The sequence below is a fragment of the Podarcis pityusensis genome (assembly GCF_964106645.2).
Source record: "Podarcis pityusensis genome assembly, chromosome: Z".
NCBI lineage: Eukaryota > Metazoa > Chordata > Lepidosauria > Squamata > Lacertidae > Podarcis > Podarcis pityusensis.
Genome location: NC_138044.1, coordinates 10,823,195 through 10,847,347, shown reverse-complemented (window position 1 = coordinate 10,847,347; position 24,153 = coordinate 10,823,195). Strand labels below are relative to the sequence as shown.

General features: G+C 40.3%; 1 protein-coding gene and 1 long non-coding RNA gene across 19 annotated transcripts in view; one reads left to right on the top strand and one right to left on the bottom strand.

Annotated features, from left to right (window-relative positions):
* RALGPS1 (Ral GEF with PH domain and SH3 binding motif 1) overlaps window positions 1-24,153 on the top strand; it is a 224,589-nt gene that overhangs the window by 186,561 nt on the left and 13,875 nt on the right. For 4 of the 9 annotated variants that reach the window (XM_080989607.1, XM_080989605.1, XM_080989608.1 and 1 more), the window contains exons 13-16: window positions 13,325-13,451; window positions 14,314-14,465; window positions 15,812-15,863; window positions 21,956-22,036. In XM_080989607.1, coding sequence (XP_080845733.1) covers window positions 13,325-13,451; window positions 14,314-14,465; window positions 15,812-15,863; window positions 21,956-22,036 — 412 coding nt within the window. Of the gene's footprint in view, window positions 1-5,453; window positions 5,571-9,008; window positions 10,017-13,324; window positions 13,452-14,313; window positions 14,466-15,811; window positions 15,864-21,955; window positions 22,037-24,153 lie in introns of those variants that run through there. The other 5 variants (XM_080989609.1, XM_080989610.1, XM_080989611.1 and 2 more) reach the window with 5 other exon arrangements.
* Window positions 1,487-24,153, bottom strand: part of LOC308467926 — a 40,879-nt gene continuing 18,212 nt past the window's right edge. For 3 of the 10 annotated variants that reach the window (XR_013981358.1, XR_013981359.1, XR_013981365.1), the window contains 4 exons: window positions 24,007-24,122; window positions 23,257-23,352; window positions 14,664-14,787; window positions 11,294-11,693 (listed from right to left, as the gene is read on the bottom strand). This is a non-coding gene — a long non-coding RNA (uncharacterized lncRNA). Of the gene's footprint in view, window positions 5,663-7,827; window positions 8,045-11,293; window positions 11,694-14,663; window positions 14,788-15,219; window positions 15,272-21,937; window positions 22,268-23,229; window positions 23,353-24,006; window positions 24,123-24,153 lie in introns of those variants that run through there. The other 7 variants (XR_013981361.1, XR_013981363.1, XR_013981362.1 and 4 more) reach the window with 7 other exon arrangements.

Here is a 24,153-nt window from a genome sequence, read left to right as displayed (position 1 = left end):
TTGTATCTCTCCCTTCACATCCCAAATAATAAAAATCCTACCATTTATTAATTTATGGGGTTCAGGAGGATCCCTCCAAAATCTATAACACCATCACCCCTTCAGCAAAAGGGACTGCTTTCCACAGCAATGCAAGAAATAAAAGAAAAGTTACTAACAGTATTCAGAACACAACATCAAAGTAGATCATAGAAACACGACACATTTAAAAACACAATAACGGCTCCTCTTCAAGCAATCTCCAGCTTCCCTGGAATCCTCCAGGCTTTCTCTTTCCTCTTGGGGTACACTCTGGTCACTGTTCTGCATCCCAATGCAGCTTACCCAATCGCCCACACTTGGCAGCAAAGATGATGGGTTTCCCCGATATATTTAAGCCAGGATGCCAGTTGTCTCACCCAAAGGCCCTTCTTTATCGCTATCATCATTACTCATCAGAACAAATTGTAGGTTGCCATATGTCCTCTCTTTCCTGGACACATCCTCTTTTTCAATATTAAAATGATCCCAGCCTCGCAAAGCTGCACAGGGCTCTGATCAGATACTCCCGCCCCCAGCTTGGGCAGGGTGGTGCAAGGACACCATGCACCCTTCAATCCCCGCCCCTCAAGGATGAAGTTGGGATTGAAGGGCACATGACATCCTTCCCTGAGCTGCTTTGTGAGGCTGGGATCTGATCAGTTCTGTGTCACATTCACTTTTGCCTCTGGCCCCACCCATCACTGGCATGCAGCCCATGGAAATTTGCCTAGAAGGGGATATGGCCATTGGGATGAAGGAAGTTCCCCACCCATGATAGAGATAAATACATTGAGACAAATAAGAAAAGTTCAGTGGAGCCAAAGACCTGAAATACATGGAGTGGCAGTAGGTCTGCATCATGGAAATACATGGCCCCAATGAATTCAAGAGAGCAAAAAAGTGGTCCATTCACAATTGTTGTCACTGATTATCAAAACTTACTAGCTATGTTGATTCAACACTGGTAAAAGAAACACAAAGTGCCAATTAAGTCCCAAACTGAATTAAATTCACTGATTGAATAGTTCAGCTATTTCATGCTGGAACCTTCTTTGAACTCTTGCTGTTGAAAAGTGGTGGCTTCTAGATTAACAGTAGAGTATTATGGGAGACAGAAATGTTTTCCCACTGGTGTCAGAATGTTGCCACTTCTTATGCCAACCTTTACATTTTTCCTCTTGCATGGCCTGTTTGTCCCATGTAGACAGGAGAAGGGCAGTGTTGTCAAGGGATGGTTTATATCAAGTTGGAGGATGTAGAGTTGAGTGAGCCACTGATGCTGTGGTTGCTGGTTTTGAGTTCTGTAGCTGAGTAGATTATGTGGGCATAGTTGGCATTTGCTTGTTGCAGGGTCTATATCGCAGGTTTAACTATCTGCAAGGTGATTCATCATCTAGCAATTTTAGATTGGAGTGTTCTTCCTTGCTGAATCTTACAGCCTGCAGAGACTTCTTTTGGTTAAAAAAAAAAAAAAAGTGCCAGAATAAAGATACATGCACCTGCTTGTAGTTTGGCCCTCCCGCTACTGGTTCCCTGGAGTTTGTGGATATTCGGTAAGTTATGACACTCAGTTAATATGTTAGTGCATAGCCAATGGCTAGGAATGATGGGAGTTATAGACCAATAACATCTGGAGGACCGTGTTAATATTATAGTAGTTTGCCGAGAAAGCTTATATATATACACATATATATTCCAAGGTGGAAGTCACTTTACCATTATTCATTTAAGCTTGCTTCTCTGTAGCTAATAGCAGCTCCAGGGGGTGTGATCTGAACCAGGCTGCAGCAGCAGTTATCTCCCACCCCTCAGACCACAAACTAAGGGTTCTGCAATTGTTTTTACAAAAAGAAAATTAATGTCAGAAGCACCAAAATTATTGCTCCAGTATCACATGTAGTTTGGCCCACATTGGCCCTGTTTATTTATTTTTAAAATAGTCCTCAAGTGCATTATAGGAATGATGAAAGAAAGTTCAAATTTAAAAAATAAAGTTTTAGAAAGAAATGTTGAGCTGGATGCAAAACAGGATCCTTTGACATTGTTGTATCCAGGAAAGATTATCATCCATCTCTTTGAGATCAAAATCCTTTGGAACAGGATGAGTGTTTATTTTGTCACATAAGTGAATGATACTGAATAATTCCTGAAGAACAGATTCTTTGCAAACTGTGAGCTTTATCACTTTGTCACCATAAGCTTTCAGTAGCATCTGTTGTGGTTGGGCTTGATCAGGCCCACGTCTCTCCCATATAAGCTTTTTGTGGCGGGGGGGGGGGGAGGTAGGTTTGTTTAGTTGAAGGCTGCCCACAGTGGCCTTTGGAAATACTCCTGTAGCTCCATTCTTCCATTAGGTTTTCCATCTGAGGCTGGCTCTAGCATGCAGTTTTGACAGGCTCACCACTGCCTTTTGGTCCTTGCCCAGCTGGAAAGCTCTAATCTGCTGCCAATAATACAATAAATGCCATCGGTTTTTCATACGTATGTGTGTTAGTGCCCACTAAACAAGAAGCACTTATAGGACTATAAAAGTGTTGTTAAACAGATCAAGAAATGAACATTTCTGAAGCTTAAATGCATTCCTGAACCAAGTTGTTTAAGCAGAGTTGCTTGTGTGGTGTGATACTGAGGACAACTAAATAAACACAAAAAATTCAGCTGTTGCCCCAGCAACAAAAACGTTCAGTGTGGTCAATACATTGTATAGTTGGAACTGGAGCAGACATTTTTTGTTAAGGTATTCCAAGATATTTCTATTAGAAATCCCTATTTTTAGTGGCTCATAACTTTCCCTTAGTTCATGCTGGAATATCCTGGACCATGGAGCTTATCTCAATCACTACTAAAAATGAAGAGAGGGGGATTTCTTTATTGTCTCCATTCTTTGGATTCTAGATTTGCAACGTGGTAGGGTCAGCGTGTCCCTTTTACATCAGCCGTACTAGCTTTTGCAGCATGTGTGAAATTCTGCCCAGGGTCAGCCAAGTTACAGTCCTCTGAAAGACAGGGGTTAGTACGTGTTCAGCAGAGAGGGTTATTCAGTAAAGTTCCATTCCACTAAGACTGTTTTCAGCTTAGAGGAGACACAATTATTCTTTCCCTCTGCCCCCCAACCCTGGCAGTGGTTCCTTCAGTCCACCAGGGGCTACCTGATTATGAAAACTGTTTTCTGTAATCTTACTCATACTGCAGAAGACAAAGAGCTTTCACAGAAATAATAAAAAGACTGGGTTTCTGATACTAAATAAAAAGCAGTGTTTGCCAGTCAGGACTGCATAGGGGCATATAGACTCATTAGCCTGGAAAAAAAGGAAGCTACCAAAAGAAAGAGACATGGGAAAGTTGAAGGTTGAAAAGGAAGATCATTATCACTATCATTATCATTTATTCCCATCAGATGTCAAGAAGATAAACAACTACAACCTTCAGAAGACATCTGAAGGCAACCTTGTATAGGGAAGTTTTTAATGTCTGGTGTTTTATTTTGTTTTTATGTGCTTTGGAAGCTGCTCAGAGTGGTTGGTTCAACCCAGCCAGATGGACAGGGTATAAATAACGACGTTTTTTGCTTAAAAAAAAATATAGTAAAAAATTGGGGGTTGTCTTATACATGGATGGTGAATGCACAGGGGTTTGAGCTCTGGCGCAGGTGGCCTGGGCTTGGGTTCAGACTCTGATGCAGGTGACCTAGGTGGCCCAGGCTAAGCCTCTTGAAATATGGCAATCCAAACTTTGGGCCACCTCCTACCAGAATTATTCTGTTTGATGTTTAAAATACTGATTTCTTAATTTTGTGTTAAAATAAAATAGGGGTTGTCTTATACATGGGAGCATCTTATACACACAAAAATACAGTAATAACATTATTATTATTATCATCATTATTAATAAAATGTCTGTGCTGAGGTCACACATGGGGTGTTCTGTAGTGCTAATGAACTGAGTTATCATAATCCATTCAAGTGAGCAGCAGCTTCTTTGATTCCTTTTCTTTAGTGAAGTTTGTATGTTGGCCATCTGATGACTGCAGAATTAAGGGTTCGTTCCTACCCATCTTTAGCAAATGCCTGCTCCTACTCCGCTGAAGATCATTTCATTGAAACGTGGTTTTCTTGCAAAGTGTCCTGTGACAACATGAAACTCAGTCAATACAGCTTTATTCTCCGACAATTTTGGCTTTGACATGTCAGAGCAAACCAGCTGTCTGCTTGTTTGCCAACCAACTTTCCAGAAATCGGACCAAGTGATGGACAAGAGACAGAAGTACTTTTCACAACAGAGTAGTTTTATATTGATGGCTGGTTTTCTCTTTCTGCTGCCACCATTCATGCTAAATTCTGAATGCTACCCATGGAGTAAAACTAGCCCATTACTACCATTTATATGTAGTAAAAAGCTTTCAAATTCAGGGTTGTACAAAGTACCTACGTTTCTAGAAGTTGTAGAATTCTAATGGGGACATTTTAAGTTCTTTAGTGGTGCCACAGAATCATGAGGACTGGGAGACAATATCTATTTGGACAGCATTTAAAATATTTCAACTGTTCACATTTTCCAATCAAGTGTCTTATGATGAAAAAAGCCATCTGTGTTCCTGTAACGTAGACGAAAAGATGTCCAACATGAGCACCATAGCCAGCAGACGGATTGTTTTGGAACATGTGCTTCAATAATTTTTCCCAGAGAATGTTTTAACGTAATACAGAGCAGAAATTGTGTATGTTCCCAGCATCTGATAGCTCTTAAATGTAGAAAAGTGTTAAAGAATTGTCCTCATTCCCAAAAACTCACCGTTAAGTTTCTAGCAGCTTTCCGTGTTCCTCAGTAATGCATTTTGGTCTGATGCAAACCTGCTTTGCATTTTTGCTGTATGTATTTCAATACGATCAGTGTCATTTTAAGAAACCAAACATATTAGTGAATACAGTACATATAAGACTCACTTCACACAAGTTATTTTCTTACACAGAAATAATGCCAGTGATGAAGTTAAAATTGATTTACTAACTACTGTATATTTTTAGAAAGAAGTATTAATTTAGGTGCAAAAACATGACTCTGGAAGCCAGCATCACAATCCATGTCCTTGTGATTAGAATTAAAACCCAACGCACGCTAAACAAAAGACAGTGTACACGCTCCACACACCCCTCCCTTTGTAGAGATTATCTCACCATAGGTAAAGCATTATCTGTGAAGCATTCCATAGTCTGGACTGTTGTGTGTTAGGTCTTTGCACTGTTTGACCCTTGAACTTCCAATACAGTCTCTGGGAAGAATCATGGAGGATAGAAGAAAATGGCCAATCATTACATACACTGTAGTGTTTATTTGACAGGTGAAGGACTAGGTCAAGCAGGTCATGTTCTTTTCAAGGCAGTAGGCAGTACTCCAGCCATAAATAGATCCTTTTGTTTCTTCAATTTCTTCAGGCTAAACTCCGTGAAACCACATCACTGTTGAGGCCCCATAATACTTCCCGACAAGAGCATTCTCGTTTCCATTACCCCACTGTGAATGCAGAAGAGCAACTCCCTTAAATCAGAGGAATTACATTACCGTAATGAGGTGGAAATTGGCCCAGTCATGCTCAATATGTCTGACCCTGGAACGAGCTTGCAATGAGCGCACTTTGTTAGATCTGGAGTACATGCAAAATAAGAGTTAAAAAGAAGAAAAATGAAAAGAGAGAATAAGCAAAGATGTTTGTGCATTTATATTCCTTTGGCCAGTCAGGCTACTACACTGGTGACGTAATCCGGATGGAACTTCCTTCATTTTGGATTCAAAGGAAAACATCTTTTTCCACGTAAACAATTAGTCTGACATTTAGTTATGCAGTTTGTGTTAGATGTAACCTTGGATACTAGTAAATAGCTTTGTTGTGGATGTTTTAGTAGCAAGTCATTTACTGCAAGCCAGAAGTGCCTAATTGTCATGCCTGTTCTTAATTTTGGTCTTATGGCTTTGATAGCTTATTTTCTGGTAGTCATTAAAGAGACAGGAATGAAACGTCCATCAGAACCCTTCCTCCCATCTCTGGCGCTGACAGTGGTACAACTTCAGTAGTTTCCTAATCTTAACAGATGCCCATTTGATTTATTTCTCTGTGTTTGGGGGTTTGGAATATTGTTTTTATCTGCTCACAAATTTATTGACAAATTTCATTTGTCTGCTTTAAGCCCAGGTGAATAAAGCTTCATGCTGCAACTGAAGGCAGTGCCACCACCAGCGGTAGTTACTTATTAGCATTACTGAAGACTTAAAATCCTTCACCAGACATAAAAACTCAGAATCCTCTTTTGCACCCCACCCTTGGTGGCAAACTTACTTCCTCCTGGTATTCTAACTACCCTCCCCTTGGTGACTGAACCTATATCTTCGCTAAGCCAAGGGTTGTCAACATGGCAATGACAGGCACCAGTTTGCCTGCCCAAAAAGGTCTCAGTAAATATCCCTTCAAAAATCCATGAAGCATGAGAGACTGTTTCATTTTCTTTCTCAAATTCTGTTTGTACTGGTCCAGCCACTCCTAATTTGAACATGACCCCTTAAATATGCCCAGATTTCATTGGACTGGAACCCTTCCTCCCTTCTGTTCTGAATAGAGGAGAGGTGGAAATTGCTTTGTGAGCAAGTATGGCAGTGGTGGATATAGGTGCTTTCTCCAAGTCTGTGCCTGTGGAGTAACTGCAGCAACAGTGAGACCATGCCCCCCCTGCCCCCGCTTATGTACCCGCATCTGATGGGGTGTGTGCAACCTGAGGCATCTCCTACATAAAAGGTATCACTGCTGTTCCCTCTTCAAACCCCTCCTGGTATTAGGAAACAGTGGGGTGGGGAATGGTAAGGAGTCTGCTGGCCCATCCCTTGCCTGAACAATCTCTTCCTCCTCTCCCGACACATCCTGTGTGCCTCCCTCTGTCTCAGATCACTCTGACCCTTCTTCCTCCACTCGGCCTGGCTTCTACCTTATGGGCGGTGCCAAACCCCATAAATCACTGGATCCCTCTCCTGGTGCCAAACCCAATAAACTCCCATGGCCCCCTGCCTCCACCACACACTGCCAGTGCATAGTAAAACCATGGGGTTAACTTTGAGAGGTAATGATGGCTACCAACTTGGGTGGTGTTGAAAGCCAGTTAGGCATATCCATGGAAGATAAAGCTATCAAGGGCTACTAGCTACAATGAGTATTTTCTGCCTCCATTGTTGAAGGCAATCTGCCTTTGAATACCAGTTACAGGGAATCTCATGTGGGAGAATGCTGTTGTGTTTGAGTCCTGCTTGTTGGTTAAAAAATTCTTAAAATTTGCATTCGTACATGCAATTAATGAACATTAATGTGAATGTTGTATATTAATTGGAGATTGTAAGCCACACTGATACAACTGCTAAGCTATTACACCTCTTGTTACATCATGCTAGAGCTCAATTGTAGCCAAAATGAAGCTGTTTTAAAATATAAATAAAGGTACCATTTTTCTTTTAAATGTATGTGACATGTGGGATGCTATTGTGATACTTGTCTAGTTGTTTGCCACATAAATGTCCACTAGTTTGAGCAGTAAGGCACTTTCCAGTGTTTGGTAGAAGAACATAACAGATGAAGTTTGGGCAACATATTTAAGAGGATATATTTAAAGCTGGTCAAGGCTAAACTGAGGCACAATAACAGGCTGTTTCATTTTGTCATTTTTTCCCTGGACAAAGTAAATTTTCCTATGGGAGCAAAACCATGAAGGACATTGACATTAGGAAGGAAATGCTTTCTGTAAACTAACAATGATTTATCTCTTTGGGGAATTTATAATGAAATAGCTTGATCTTTATTTAATGATGTCATCCACTTTTTAAAGCCTTAGGTCTTTGTAGTTATTTGAAATTAAAGATTTGAGAAGAATCACACTTCAGATTTCAGCATGTATAGATGTATAGGAGCACTTCGCATATCACAAAGGGACTTCTTCTGTACAGGTACAGGGTGTCTCCGTTCTTCAGGAATTACCTGCAATACATATCTCTATAAAAATAAAACGTATAACGTTATATACAATAGAGATACGTGCTGAAAAAATGTAACAGAACTAGCAGCCCTCAGAAATCAGAGTGGATAGGTGGCCACCTTAATGCTGCTATATATTAAGAAAGTAGAGATATGGAAGAGAGAAATGTTTCTAAGTTACTGAGCCTACTTTGGTGTTTGCTATCATTTGTAACTGATTTATTACCCAGTGTGCCTTCTTTCATATGCTGTACCATAAGATTCTTTAAAGAGGGCAGAATGGAACTCAAATGTTTATTTCTTACATTTATACCCCTCATTTCTGCAATCATGGAATCCAAGGTAACATACCTATGGCCCCCAGGAGCTCTCCATTCAGGCACTGACTAAACCCAGACTGGCTTAGCATCAGCAAAGGTGGTAGCTTCCTGTGCCTTCAGAGCACACACTGGGACTTTCAGAATGAAATAGCAGTCCAAGGGGACAATTTCCAAAGGGAAAATTGGGGTGGGAGGAGAAGCACCATAGTCCTGATCCAGATTACGACCCCTATGTCTTCTTTTTATAAATAAAGAAATGTGACCATTTCTAAGCTTCCTAATTAAAAATGTATTTAATGTAATTTGTCCCTCAAGCAGAGATGACTGTCTGTGGCAGTCTAAAATGTATCTTCCTGGCTCCCTGTTGTTTTCATTGGTCATCTCTTTGCATCTTCTTTCACAGAACTGCCTAGTTAGAGTCAAAACAGGGATTTGATTTTATTTTTAAAAAAACACCAAACATGTTCCTTTTATTTGTCTCTCTTTGGTGCCTGCAACACAGCAGATGTAACTTGCAGGCTTTCCACATATTGTACATTTTAATAGACTTTAGTGGGCATTTAGCAAAACACTGAAACAAGGAAAACTATGATTTTGCAATAGCCAGAGCTAAAGGCTTAACCCTTTTTACAACATGCTTATATTTTTCTTCTGTTTGACAGATTTCTTCTCTGATTTTCTTAAGCGTCTGTTTTGTGCCTGGTTCTTAACCAGGCCCAGAGTTATGGTTACATTAGCAATTAAGTAGGTAAGTATCTGGCCAAATTTCACATAGGCTATGTAGACCTTTACCCAACTTAGCATCAATAACACTTTTATGCACCAAACCCAAAAGTTCCTTTAAAAACTTAAAATGTCTTCTGCTTGTTACTCAGTTCAAACTATGAGATTTGTGGCTCCCCATTCAGTCATTTCATCAGCTTGAGATCTATCAGCTCCTGTTTTGTTTTATTAGGGCAAAATTAGTGAACTAAAAGTTTACACTCTGGAGGCTTAATGTGCTAATAAAGGATTGCATAAGTTACCATTTGTTTATAGCACTTGAATGATTATTCATGGAAAAATTATGCAAAGGAAAAAACAGTGAGATCCTTGGGGATATTAAAGCTACGTGGTCAACTTTTCCGAATGTTCCTGCCACAGCTTTCTAAACAGCACTCGTCAGCTTCTGCTGGGCTTTTCTCAAGTTCCCCAAACAGTTTGTAATAATGTTTTAATACCTTCTGTATGTTATTTCAGTGTATATGTCAGTGTCATCTTGACAATAATGTAAAGAAATAATGAAAACCAAGCATGTGTGTTCCTGTGCAAAGTGATTGGAAAATCATGCTAGACATCATTTGTTTCATTGGGAGGTATATGAACATTAATAGTATGCATAAGAAGTGGATAGGGTGGGGAACTAATAAACAGGAGGGGTATTTGGTAGCAGTTGACATCATTTAGTGGGAACAAGCAGCCAAAATTACTTGCTCTCACATGTATTTAAAAGCTGGAACTTCTGTCAATAAGACCAGTAACTCTGAAAAGGAGCTACAGAGATTAGTGTGAATACAGAGATTACACAATGTAGCAAATAAATTTTATTTCTCAACTGAGTGGTCTGCTGCGGTGGTTGAGCAACAGATTTCAGTAAACCCAGAACAGGGTTAACTTCTCAAAAGATCTTTTTTTTTAAAAAAGCAGCATTTTGATTTATAAGAAAAAGAACAACCAAAGTGTTTCAATTGGATTATGAGTAAAGCAACAAATCATACCACCTAATCCCTTATACAATAGAAAGGGTTTGACCGCGCAACTAGTTGTTTACTTTGGGTCAGCACTGAGTTTCCACTGGTTTAGTCACCAGCTGATCTATGTTGAAAACTTAAGGGCCTTGATTCAGGTGCCACGGGAAGCTCATTGTTTTAACTGCATTGTTTTGAATAATGCAGTTGTAGGCTGAGCTTGTCTGTGTTCAGCTGCCTCCTCCATCTCTTTGCCTACTGCCATCAAATCAAGTCATAGGGTTGACTTCCATTGATTTCTGCACAAAAACAGGATGCTGCACTGGCTTTGCATGCAGAGGTAATGAGCAGATGTTAGTTAACCAGTTACTGGCCTCAGGATACTGTAGTGGAACTGATATTGCTTTCAGTGATGTATTATTGGGGAGCAGCGGCACTCTGTTGCCTTTGGGGCTTGGCTTTCTGTGAATATTTGTTTGTTTGTTTTGCTTTTATTTTGTGTATTCTGAATTGTATAGCATCAATACCACTCAAATGTTTAACATATTTTATACTTTCCTCTGTGGCAGTGGAATAAAAATACCAAAAAAATGGACCTGATCGCTGCCTTCATTTGTAGAAAATTAGCAACGTAACTGTTTATGGGTATGCATTGCATGCTGGGACTCACTGGTAACATAGATTCAGATCACAATAGCACCTGAAGGTCTCCTTCAATCTTTCACTTTTGTTTATGCACATGGGATGTAAACAGTACTTTCAGACACCTGGTCATCAATCTTATGTAAGAGATAGGGATCATGTTGAAGTGTGTTCTCAGATTTTGGTTGAGGAAATGCTCTCCTTTATTAAAGTGTGACTAGTAAAATCCGGGTGAAACCAAGTGCTACATTTAGAAAATGTACCACAAAGTTGTCCCAGAACTCATCTTTTGATAAATTCTCCTCACTCTACTCACTAGCCCCATATCTGCCACCATGACAGGCTTCAGAATGGATTCATAATCTCTTAACTGACAGTCTGCTACAATGGTATCCAACAAGACTGAAGTAGAATGTCTAAGGGCTTATATTGCAGGACTGAACCAAAGGAACTTTGAGAAGCAGCAGTTAGTACACAAAATTCTACACACACACACACACACGACAGTGTTTCTCATGCAACAACTTCTAGTGTGTGGTTCTGGTTACACCCCTGGACAAGAAATGAGCAGAGCTGCATTTTTGGAAAATGTTCTTGACCTTTTAATATAAGGCCTTCTCAGAAACTGCATAATGCCAAAGTGACTCACCCTTCTAGAGTGCTGAGTGCTTCAAACCCTTATTGATCCACCAGGGCAGACATGCAAGAAGCTGCTTCAGTCACGTGTATGTGTGTGTGAGTGAAAGACAGAGAACAAGAACACATAAAATACACTTTCTTTTTCTGCAGTGACTGTAGCTTAGAAATGTCCAAGAGGTTTCATTCCATCTCCACTTTAGATCCTTACACTAGTTTTGTATCCTCCTTTCCAAAACAGGCCTTTCATTCTTCTGCTTATATTTTGTGTCAAATATAAGGCCTGGAGATGTGAAGGTTTGCTTAGTTTGCTTTCACCGATGGCACAGCTAAAATCTAGGACTTTGAGAAATAAAAATAAAAATAAAAGTAAGTTTCCACGAGAAATCTATGCCATCTATATTTCTGTAACTCCAGGCTGGAGACTGGGCATAGAATATAAGTATGGTATAGTACCCTACTTTCACTAGGTGGCATCCAACATCTGTCAGTACATTCTTTATTCTGCGGGAAAGAGTTGCTGCTCTTTTGTTCACTGTAGTCAATGCCATGAATCCCAGAGTTCAAACTTTTTTTTAAGGAAACATGCTTGCCCAACTTCCCTGCTTCATGCATGGCTTACCTGCCATTAGCGTATCTGTACCAAGTTTTCACCAGATGCAGAGTAATGTTAGTTTTAGATTAAGGTTCACATATATTTACTCTGATGCACTTCATCACTGCCGAAATTGAAACCCACCAATGTGATTTTGGGCCACTTAAAGCATTCAAAAATTCCTACTCAGATAGCACTTTCATATAGCAAGAGCATCAAACCCATATTTATATTTGTCACATGTTGATTCCATGCATGCCTGTTCCACATGTACAGGCTTTGGTCAGCCAGAGTGAATCCCATCTTCTCAGTGTATATAAACCTAGTTGTATAGATGCAAGTGATCATTGCACTATGTCCAGGTTTCACCCTTTTTCATATATGTACTGTTTTCACTGTAGGATATGCAGAAGACTTGAAGCAGTCCTTACCCCTCTCCTCTCAGCTGCCTAAATCCTAAAGCCCCTATAGAAACCAGTCCTTTTGTGGAGCTTTTTAGCAGAGTCTGAAATGTCAATAATATGTAGGAGCTGAACTCTCTTTCCATTCCTTGGACATTATTGCTTTAGGACCTGTTGTCTCAGCTGAGACAATCTTGTTTCCATCTGGTAGCAATTCTTCAGCCACCTATAGCTAATTCTGTTTCTCCTCTCTCTCTCTCTCTTTCTCTCACTCACTCATTCTCACACACACACAGAGAGAGAATTATCTTCAGCCAACTTGAGGAAACCACTTAAAAACTTGATAACTCTGTTCCATCTCTGTTGCTTTGCGTGTGTGCTAGCTAAAAATGTGTAGCTTGTTGGCACAAAGACCTTCTCAAAGTTCCAGAGCTGACATCTGTCTGGCTGTGATTTACATGGAACATCCTTGCGTTTCCCATAGATACTCATGCTACAAGTCAATACTAACAAACTGTTTACAGACGGGTAGGGTTACAAACCAAACTCAAAGCATATGTTTTTGTTAGAAATTGAAGATTACGCCCGACGTATTGTTCTGGCTCTGTATGTTATGCTTTTGACAAGTCTCATTAAAGTAATAGAAAAGCCAGTATTTTTTGTGTGGGACTTGGTCTCAAAACTATTCTTGCACATAATTTTGATGACAAATTGCTATTTTTGTTTAATTGGATAGATTCTTAACAGGAATGGATGGTGTAATTCCAGCAGGCCAGAAGCAGTGTTTGGGGAAGCACCTGCCATTTGAGGTCAATGACAATCGTCTTTAAGCAGATGCCACTTTCCTTCCTTTTCCCCCCACATAATTTCCATCTGTCTCTACAGGGTCATTCAGCTCTTCCAAAAGCAAATAACATGACACCTAGCAATGTCTTTCCTCAGCATCAGTTTAGCATTAATTGGTGTCTATTTTGTAGGTCCGTCAGAGGTGTCAGCAGCTATGAGGTTCAGCAGGAGACCAACTTGTCCTGATGCCTCGGTGGCAGCCAGCCTGCCAACTCCTCCTGTACCACGACACAGGAAGAGTCACAGCCTGGGAAACAAGTGGGTGTTCCAATCTGCATCATCTTTCTCAGCTCTTACAGTTTACTCAGACATCATTAAGGTTTAATTCAGCAATTGAAAACTCACTGAGAGCAGAAATATTCTTCCCAGTGGTCCCACTCCCCTTTTCTAATCTCACAGGAGTGACACTCATTACTAGTAAAACATCTACCTCAGAACCTCCTTGTCTTATCTTGCAAGTGCTGGACTTTCTGCCTTTTTAGACAAATTCTAGTGCCATTCTTACCCCCAAACTCTGTGGGAGTTGGTATATCACCAGATATACCATTTTTTTTGTTTAGTTCCCAATTTACAGGCCAAATAAATTGTGCCTCTGCCCCACCTAGGCTTTCTGAAATAAGTTTTACCGATAGATTTGGGAAGTTTCAACACAGTGGGAAGCATCAGCTTTTCAGATAAGATTTCCAGCATTCTACTTATTCTACCACTGTTAGGAATCTTTGAATTAATACTTATTACTTGCCCAGCATCATCTCATTGAATTTGCTTGGATAGGAATTCAGGACTATTGAATCTCATGGCCTGCAACACTGTAACCAAGCAACTTTTGTAGAAACATCGGAGGAAGAACTTGAAAACTCCCAGATCCCCATCCTATGTTAAGGCAATAACCACTTAATTATACAGGCTGCTTGACCTCACTTCTTAAATAGATTATCAGGCAGCCAATGAGGAGCGTATTAAAGGTCCCATTAGCTACCTTCCACTTAGGACTTGCAGACATTTATGATCATCATACAGTGAGATGATGTCCATGTGGAAAAAAAGCAGGGAATAAATGGATGTTATCAGATTACATAAGAACATTTTGCTTTTTCCCTCCCCTTTTCCAATTTTCCAGTATGATGTGTCAGTTCAGTGTAGTTGAAAGTAAAAGCGCAACGTTCCCAACAGAGAAACCACGCCACCTGCTGGATGACAGTGTGCTAGAGTCCCACAGTCCTGTCAGAAACAACACATTAAACTCTGTTTTCACCAATGGTATTTCCATAGGTAAGTATTCAATGGTTTGGATACAAAAGTCTCACTGATTCTCTGCCTGCTTTGAAGCTCAGAGAGGCTCCTAGAAATGCAGAATCAGGAGAAAATAAATTGATTTCAGGACTAACAATAATTGGTCATTTGGATAGAAACATTTTAAAAGTAGTGAAGATCTGCTTTTTGCTTGCCTAGAAACCTCACATGACTCACCTCTCTCTTGTTTGTCTCTGTCTTCCTATCAAGAAGTAACTTGCTAGATTGTGGCAGCTGTGTCATAGGGAGTACTCAGTTCTTTTTCAGTATTGTTCTTTTTCTGTGAGTTGTGGCAGCACTTCTGTAAAATAGAGAAATGCTACTGAAGCCAGGAGAGCACAAGCTACTTGTAGGAATGGTCTCGGTAGGAAGTGGAAAGGTGTTTCACAAAGCTTAGCATAAAGCTTAACTTTGGCTGCAGATAAAATACATTATCAGCTGTTAGAAAGAAACAGCTATTTTGAGGGGTGTTTAATGGCCAGCACCTTTCAGTGTGGATTTTAGTGGAGTAAAAACTCTTCTGATTTAGACACTGAGGGAAACTCGTCTGATTTAGAGGCTGGTTCCCAGGGCATGAATTTCCGTTTGCAAGAACCTACTTCGTTGGATGCATGATGCACTGTGCTTATCACTTAATAACCTGAATGTGAAAAAGTGCCATTGTCATCTATTGCCTGATCAGCCATCACAGTTCATTGTCATGTTGTGAAGTTCCTTTGCAGTGGAAACCAACCTGGGATTTGGGAATCTTCTGTTGCTGTGGTGGCTGCTGCTTTACTGAGCACCTGAACAAAAGAAAATCCAAACAATCCAAGTTTGGAAAAGCAAATGAATTGGTTACACTGGTAACTTTAAGTTGCCTTTGAGTAAACGTAATGGGAAATTACTGGTTTAAAAAGCTCTGATTGAGTAATAAGAGGATGAGGAGAAGTAAGGCATCAGGCTGATTTGTCATGGCACCGTCACCTGCTTCATGTTACTTGTCCTGTGTCTTGATTAAAGGGAAATCAGTCATATATTTGGTGTCTGTGCTTTCTCTTTGGCTGGTATGATTATGTTTAATCACTGATGTTAATCAGAAGGTACTATACAACATGCAGCTGTGTGAAGATAATAAAAACTGAAGGACAATTTTTAAATATTTTATACCTAGAAAACTGCAGTGCTACATTGGTCAGGGTAACATTTCCCCCAGGAGCAATTTCTTACCTACATCACTTTCACTCTGGCCTCTTAAGTCTGGCTTCTGTGGTGTATTCTGGAAGTTTCCTAAGGCAAGTGGACTTTTTCTTGTTAACAGATCCCTATGTCCTTTTGTTTTGTAGGAAGCAGTGAAAGCTCAGAATTTAGTGAGGAGCCTTCTTCAGGACTTGAAAGGTGAGTGTCCTCTTTGCCAATAAATAACCTTCAATCAGTGGTATAAGATGTTAGTTGCACTGCAGTTTATATGTATTGAAACCATGTTTCAGTTTACTTCAAGGAATTAATCTGGTCCTGCAGGGTAATTGTGGGGAGAAATATTGCCATAAATGCAGCCATTCTGAGGTTGTGTGGAAGCTCTATCACTCCAAATATTCACTGTGTGTATGCCCTATATTTTGTGCTTCCTACACTACATTTAGCTCTTATTATCCCATCAAGCTATAAAATAAACATTTTTCAAACCTACCTTAATAAGAAAACATGACATCTAACTTGTCAGCCAGAGTCCACATACCCTATCTGCTTACAACACCTTCTTAGAAAGCCACAAATACAGCCGCATTTCCATTAAGCAAATCATGTTCAACTATGTTGAATAGCTAATTCCTCATAGGAAATTAAGCCAAATACATCTGCCTTTGTCTAGCACATGATATCAGAGGTGAAATCTGGTCCAGTTCAGACTTGATAGGCCTTAGTTCAAATGGACTGAGTGGCCTTGAGAAGTCCCACAATTTTATTTACTAAGCTACAAAATTTTCCAACAAAAGAGCTTTGAGATAAATAAGAGCAAAATTGTTGAGTCCTTTCCACACTGGAAAAAGGTGTAGTAAAATGTTGTGTTAGAAATTATTCAGGAAAATATCTCTCTCATAATGATCCTTCTTTTGCTGATTTGATCCTTCCAAACAACATTTGGAAGGTCACCAGTAAAGTGTACAGATTCTGGTACCTCATCTTGCCAGTCACCCTTAGGAATGGGCCTCCCTCCCGCCTGCACACAGAGGCAGGAGCACACCTCCATCAATACTTTCACTGACACCTGCTGGGGAAAATATGTTTTTATGCCTTTTCTGGGGTGATGCTTATTTCTTATGCCTACAATCACCAGACACTATATTAAAAGAGGATGCAAGAAATATTTCATGGAGCACAATGATCGTAGTTTCTCACTCTCAGAATAGTGCAAGGAGGGTATGGCCACCATCTTGTTTCATATTTACTGGGTGCACAGTACTTCTGTTTATTATACTGTACATGATATCACATCCTATTTCAAGAAATAAAATTCAGGTTTTCTTTTTCTTGCTGAATGTGTCCTTATTTAAAGTGCAGTAAATTGGCTAAGGTAGGGAGAGTTGCACTTAGATAAAGCAAATATTATATTTTTGAGTTTAGAGCCTTTTGTGTGAGTAACGAAGTCAGGATAGAAAATGTCATTTATAATCTTAAGAGGGTTGGTCTTCCATTGAAACTGTTTGCCTGAGTTCTGTGTGTTGATAGTTGTAAACTAGGAATAGAACAAATTGATACAAGGGACACAGTGTCCAAGAACACATTACAAAATTAAGTTATGCAGCTTCAATACAGCCAGATTCATTATTCCAACTGATGAACTAAAAAGTAATAATACATTGTTATTTGTTATTTTTTAGGAAATCTCAAATTTTGGCCATGCCATTATTCAGAAATTTAGCAAAAAAGGGCAGGAGAACTGAAATGTTCACCTCTGAGAAATGCCTTCATTGCAGCTGAAATACATCGCTTGTGCTAGGGATATTCTCCCCTCAAACAGAATCTCCCACACTGTAAGGAGTCAGGTACAGCTTGCTGATTGACTCCTTCTGCTGAAGGGCTCCCAATCACCCAGAGCAGTCCTGCTTAGCAACACAGAAGCTAGATTTTGTTTGAACTCGACAGTCTGATGAACATTTAAGCATGCTACCCGCTCCCCCACAAAAAATCTCTCCCCAACTGATATATCCTAGTTACAGCCTATTACAGGTAACACAGGGAAGTTTTTTGTGGTGTGCCTTCGGGCTTGTCCCTCCCCTCCAATGCCTTTTTCCCATGACCAGGGCAGGAAAGGAGCTCATAGATTGCTTCAATTTGATGCTTGGAGCTGGAGGCATATGTTTTGGTATCAAAACCGGGGAGCAAAGGACGTTCCAGCCTCAGGTCTAGGCAGGTGTACGGGTTTCGAGCAGAGCTACTAGAGCTCCTTGTCTGGTTCCTTTTCCTTTAGCCTAGCTACCTTGCAGTGAAATGATGGGAGATGCAGCTGTTCCCCCCACCCCCCAGCCAGCATCAGGTAACATGCTGTCAAGGAGAGCCCCCTGAAGGTGCGAGTTATTTTAGATGCCCAGAGGGTGGATTCTTGAGACTGGAGTAATCAGAACTGTTTCTTCAGGCTCTGTCCTGCCTTTCTCTGATTTAAGAGGGGATAAGGCACATACCCAATTTCTGTTACAAAGATGCTATCCAGCAAGGCATTTAAAAGGCAGTGTCATGTTTCAACCTTGCCCAGACCACAAATCCTAGGTGACCTCAGGCAATGAACAAGGGTAGTAAATGCCTTAAGAACTAATTGGATTGCACCGCATCCTCCCATATCTTGCTTTATTGCGGTCTACACACCCAAAATACACAGTACAACAATAGTAAATATCAACAGTTATTAAGGTGTAAAATTGGCCTTGCTAGCCAACATAGGAGTTTTAGCCTATACATAATGGTTTCTGATTTTTACTGCCTCCGAGAGGAATTTTGCTACAGCCAGTGTAGTAGTATCAAACTTATCCTCAAGGAGAACCTTGACATGAAATGAGTCAGCAATTCCCGGTTGTTCTGTTAGTATTAGATTGATTAGATGCTTTCTAACCCGTTTATATAGACTACAATGCAATAAAATGTGTTCCATACATTCAACACCCTGGGAACATGGGCACAGCCTGTCTTAGTATGGGAAACCAGCCAATCTTCCCCTCAGCACTTCAGAACAGAAAACGTTTAATCTGGCTTTGGAAAACAGATACCGATAGTTAGATACAGTCAAATTCTTAAGGTAGGGAGGTGACAAAAGAACCCTGAAGGTATTGGATTCCTGACACAGATGGACCACAGGGCACATGTGAGCAACATGCAAATTTGTGAACCATTCCATATTTTTTGTGCTTGCTTGGGCAGCACATAAACTAAAATTGGAGCAATACAGAGAAGATTAGCATAGTCCCTGCTCTTCATACTCAGAGTAGACCCATTGAAATTAACATGCATGACTAACTTAGGTTCATTACTTCCAGTGAGTCTACTCTAAGTAGAACTGAGTTTACTATAAGCTTTTGATTGTCTTTGCTGAAAGAGACAAAAAAGGCTACCACTATGGAAATTTTCACAAAGAAGTTGAGGACTTCTCCCTGGGACTGAGAGTCCAATTACAGAATGTTGTGGAGTGGTCTTGTCTACATTCCATCCTCCCTTCCTTTCAAGAAGAAAGCACTTGCCAGATTTGATTGTTTCCCATTCTAGGCAGGGTGAGGAAGTCACTGGACAGGTGGTTGTTAGGGAATAGGCTGTTAGAGAATAGGGGTGAGTTTGGCCACATAACCTGGCTGAAGATCACTACACACACAGTTCTGTCAGATTGGGGAGCACACATGGGGCTTAGGCCAACTGGAGTAGTCTGAAAGCCAACACAGCATCAACTTCCTGGAGCTTCATACTGTCTCTTTTGGCCTTCTAGAAAAACCTATGGGTCACCATGTGTTTATTCAATTAGTTCAGCAAACACATATAACAGTGGGAGGCAAGGGGGGGGGGTGTTACTCAGCCACACACTCTCCATAAGGAGACCTTCACTGTAATTGTTTGGGCCATATATAACCTGGTATGGAATGACTGAGCAGGACCATCATCCAGGAGTCCAAACACTCAAATATTCAAAATGGTGACACAGCCCTTTGGGAGACCCACAGACAGACAGGTCAGAAGCTTTGTATCACAATGCCAGTATATGGAATCAGAATACATAGACTGGCCAGCTGTGTGCCTTTTCCTTCTCTCACCCTGATTCCTATGCTCCTCAGAAAGATGAAAGAAAAGTAGTATTTATACCAATTGAACTCCACTGGTCGAAAAGGCCTTGGTTCTCAAAGCTAATCAAAATGTCCATGAAACAACACTGGAACATCATGTCCCAGAGACCATTTTTTCAACAGCAACTGCATATATTCTAGCTGGCAGCATAGATGTTAAGCAAAAGTGGCTAAATTGTTTTTGCTACTCTGATAACTCTTTTGGCATCTAAGCATTTGTTCAAAGTTACAAGTCTTCCTGGAGAGATTTATAGCCTGCTGTAATCATAAATCCAGTCCATTCTATAATTTTTACAGAACAGACTAGAAATATCTCAGCACCAGCACTTTGAAAAGACAGTTAGCAGTTCTCAACAGTATCTCTGGTATAAAGGATAACCTTTGCAGCCATCCACACATAAAACACTTTCTTAAAGGGGTAGTGCTGATGAATCCGTCTGCAGACAACCTGTCCCTGAACTAGAACCTCAGCTGGGTTCTGTCAGCTCTGCTGAAGCCACCTATCAGAAATTATGAACATGGTTCTCTCAGAACTTTATTTTTAGCCAATACCTCACCACATTGGTTTTAGAGCTAAGGGTGCTATTAAAAAAATTAATAAATCCTACATTTGGGCTTATTTTATCTTGGCAAACTGTGTTGAGAGAAACCCATCCTTTCTGCCCAAAGTCAGCTTACTGTTCCATATGTTCCATATTCTGCCTTCTTGTCTGAACTTTGCACAAGAAAACCTGAAAACAGGTTGGATGTGTTTAGGACCCTGGGCATGTTTTTGAGCAAGACCTTGGTTTTTAGAAAGTCTGAAGGTCTTAATTGAATTGGCATCTCCCTCCCTGGGAAAGCACCCTTCCTCAGGTGATTACAGTTCGTTGTCTAAGGGGGCAGTTATCATGGCTGCTGCCTGGGGTAGATTTTCTCTGGAAGAAATTTACAGGGCAATTGTAAAATCAATTCTTTTTCCTTAGCAGTTGTGGCATTTGGGTGGATAATTCTTCAGAGGGTTCTGAGGTCTTTAAATTATTTTCTTTTATTGGAGTCCCACCTTAAGGGATTGTGCTGTTACATGCTTAAAGGATGAAGAATGCCCCCTGACTCTACCAGAAAAAACAAGGATTCACATTTTTGGCATCATGTGTATGCATATTAGCAGAATAACTGGAATGCCTTGTGCAATGATACCATTAGAGCTTGTTGTGCCACACTAACTTAGGTGTACAACTGTTTGAAGACTATGGAAGCCAGTTAGTTGCTCATGATAGCATACTTTTCACATTCAAACATTAAAGGATCTTGTTTAGTTCCTGAAAAGTCACATGCCCCATTCACCTAATCAAACATGCACAATTTCATGGGTTCAGCTAAGCAGCCAAAAATTTTGCCATCACAGCTGAGTTGGAGGAATGACTGGATGGGGAGGCTTGGGGCTAACCTTCAGGGCCCTTAGACTAAGTCGGTCTTCCCAAATAGATTGCTTCATCTTTTCTTCAAACGTATTTTTTTTGCTGGGCCAAAGCATTGCATCAAATAACACTTTTATCCATGACCCCAGTAGTAATGTTTTCAAAGAGATGTCAGGGCTTCAGCCTCCTTGTGAGCAACCGCACCTGATCCCTGAAACCTTGATTTTTTGGAGCTAGCTAATGTTATTCATTAATGCTGAAAATGTATCCTTCTTTGTGTGGTTAGAAGTATACTCTTCATTATTACTTCATATGCTCTGCAATCAGTTCCTGGCTGGTTCTGATCATCTAGAGCTGTTCTTACGATAGTGCCTTGATGTTTTTATTTCTAAAGATTCTTCTGCTTTGCATTGTGATATGATTGGACAAATCCTACTTTCCTAAAACTTCTCTTATTCCCATTCAGAAGATCAATAAACATTACAAAAGTCAGTGAGATGGAAGCAGCATCACAAAGATTGGTTCTGAATTCCTTTTTAGATACTTGATTCTTGCCCCCGTATTCTTTTGCTCACTATTACTTGCTTTGTTCCTATGTGTTAAAATGAGCATTATTTAATGGGCATTCAGCCCTTCACTAAATACACCTCTCCAATTATTGAGAGCATCAAATACATGTGTGTCCCATGTTTCCTTGTATGCTTTGTTTTGTTGGATGTTACCACAGTACCTTCACTATAAGAAAAGAACTTACATGTAAATTTATAAACAGGGGTCGGTTGTACGCCACGCTGGGGCCCAACTGGCGGGTACCAATTCGGAATTCTCCCAGAAGTCGGAGCTGTGTCTACAGGTACAATTAGGTGGTTGGTTGGTGTGTCTCTCCCTAGACTGTGGTGTTAATTCTTTTTCGGTCTGTTTTCCTCTTGCTAATTAGGAGAGCTTATTTTCAACAGCTTTTTGATTGTTTCCTTCCATCTGTGCAAAGACTTTCCTTCCATTCTCATAAGAGTTGCCAGGAGTAAGAAGATTGTTCATTCATATGCTTTCACCTTCATAAGCCTCACCATATTTATATACCACACTGCATATAAATATACTTCATATAAGTGCTGACTGTTCCTCTTCCTTATCATACTGAGAAATGCAGGGTAATTAACGGCACCACCACAAAGTTAAACACTTTTAAAGCCTCATTGATTTCAATGGAAGCATATTAAGCATATGTTTAACTTGGGACCCAGTGAATATTCTAGGAGCATTTTGATGCTGCAGAACAGCTGAAGCAAAGCCATAATAAATTGCTAAGAACCTTGGTTGGGAACTCACGGCGAGCCCCACCTAAGAGTGTGTGTGAATATATGTATATTAAAGCCCTGCTCTTTATCTGTCCCATTGAAATGAACAGAACTTAGCTTTCAGAGGATCATACCATAATTTAAAGGGAGGTTCTCATTTTTAAAAGCAGTTTCTGGTTTAAATAATACACATACACGTGATGAAGCTCTATTTTCTTATGCTTAACTTTCATTATCTTATTATGTAATGAATTACACTGGGTTTCAAGTTGATGCTTCCTTTTCCAGTCTCATCACAACTCAGTTTGCTGTTCTGATGACTTCCTAAAAAACCATGCATTTCCTTCAATAAACAGAGGGGGTCTAAAATCCAAGTGCCTCAGTACCCTCTTACACAAAAGAATAGCATAACAACTTAACTCTTTTAGAGTAATTAAACAACTTGATACCTGTGGTTCCACCTGTAAAGGTAAAGAGTAAAGGGACCCCTGACCATTAGGTCCAGTCGTGGCCGCCTCTGGGGTTGAGGCGCTCATCTCGCTTTACTGGCCGAGGGAGCCGGCGTTTGTCCGCAGACAGCTTCTGGGTCATATGGCCAGCATGACTAAGCCGCTTCTGGCGAACCAGAGCAGCGCACGGAAACGCCGTTTACCTTCCCACCGGAGCGGTACCTATTTATCTACTTGCACTTGACGTGCTTTTGAACTGCTAGGTGGGCAGGAGCTGGGACCGAGCGACGGGAGCTCACCCCGTTGTGGAGATTCGAACCACTGACCTTCTGATCGGCAAATCCTAGGCTCTGTGGTTTGGACCACAACGCCACCCGCGTCCCCTAGTTCCACCTGTAGAACTCCTCAAATCAAACTGATATCTGTGGGAAGCAAAGAAATGTGACTTGGAAAGAAATAGTACACTGACGCAAATTATCTTGCAGTCATTCTAACAAGTTTGTTTAACGTTACCCAGAAGAAAATATTAGTTTTTTATAGTGCATCTTCTCATGGCTTCTTCTATTCTTCCTTATAGTGTCTTCTATTCCTCTTCATAATTACTGATTTTTTTCACTAGGCTTGCTTTCTGGTGCAGCCTTTGGGGGGAAATCTAGCAAAGGTGATGTGAGCAGATATGCAAGCCTTCTAAATAATCTCTCTCAAGCATTTTCCATTTCAATCCTTATTTTGTCTGCTTTTATTTCATCATATATTTGTAACTTTCTGATAAATATCTCCCAAAAAATCCTATTTGTATACACCCGGCATTTGCTATGATACTCAGTGAATATCTATGGTAAGATAGATTTCTAAGAGATATTGCAGGTATGCTGATTTACACATAAAAGTGTGGTGTTTCTCTCTCTTGACACTCAGAATTATACTCCAAACATCTTATGAAGTGGGCTCTGGCCCATAAGAGTTTCTGCCATAATCAGTTTACAAGACTCTTTGTTAATTTGCAGAAAAAGCCTCCAGACTGTGGCAAGTCATAACAGCTCACCCTCTGTTACACCATTAACAGATAAACTTACCTTGTAAAAATGGCAGGTGTCAGTTTGCTGTACAAAAACCAGTTTCCTTCCAAAGCAATTCACTCAGTCTGCTGTGTTATATATGCTCAACTTCAAAGTATAATTGCAGAAGACTCCTTGTTTTATAGAGAAAGAGAGAAATAGAAG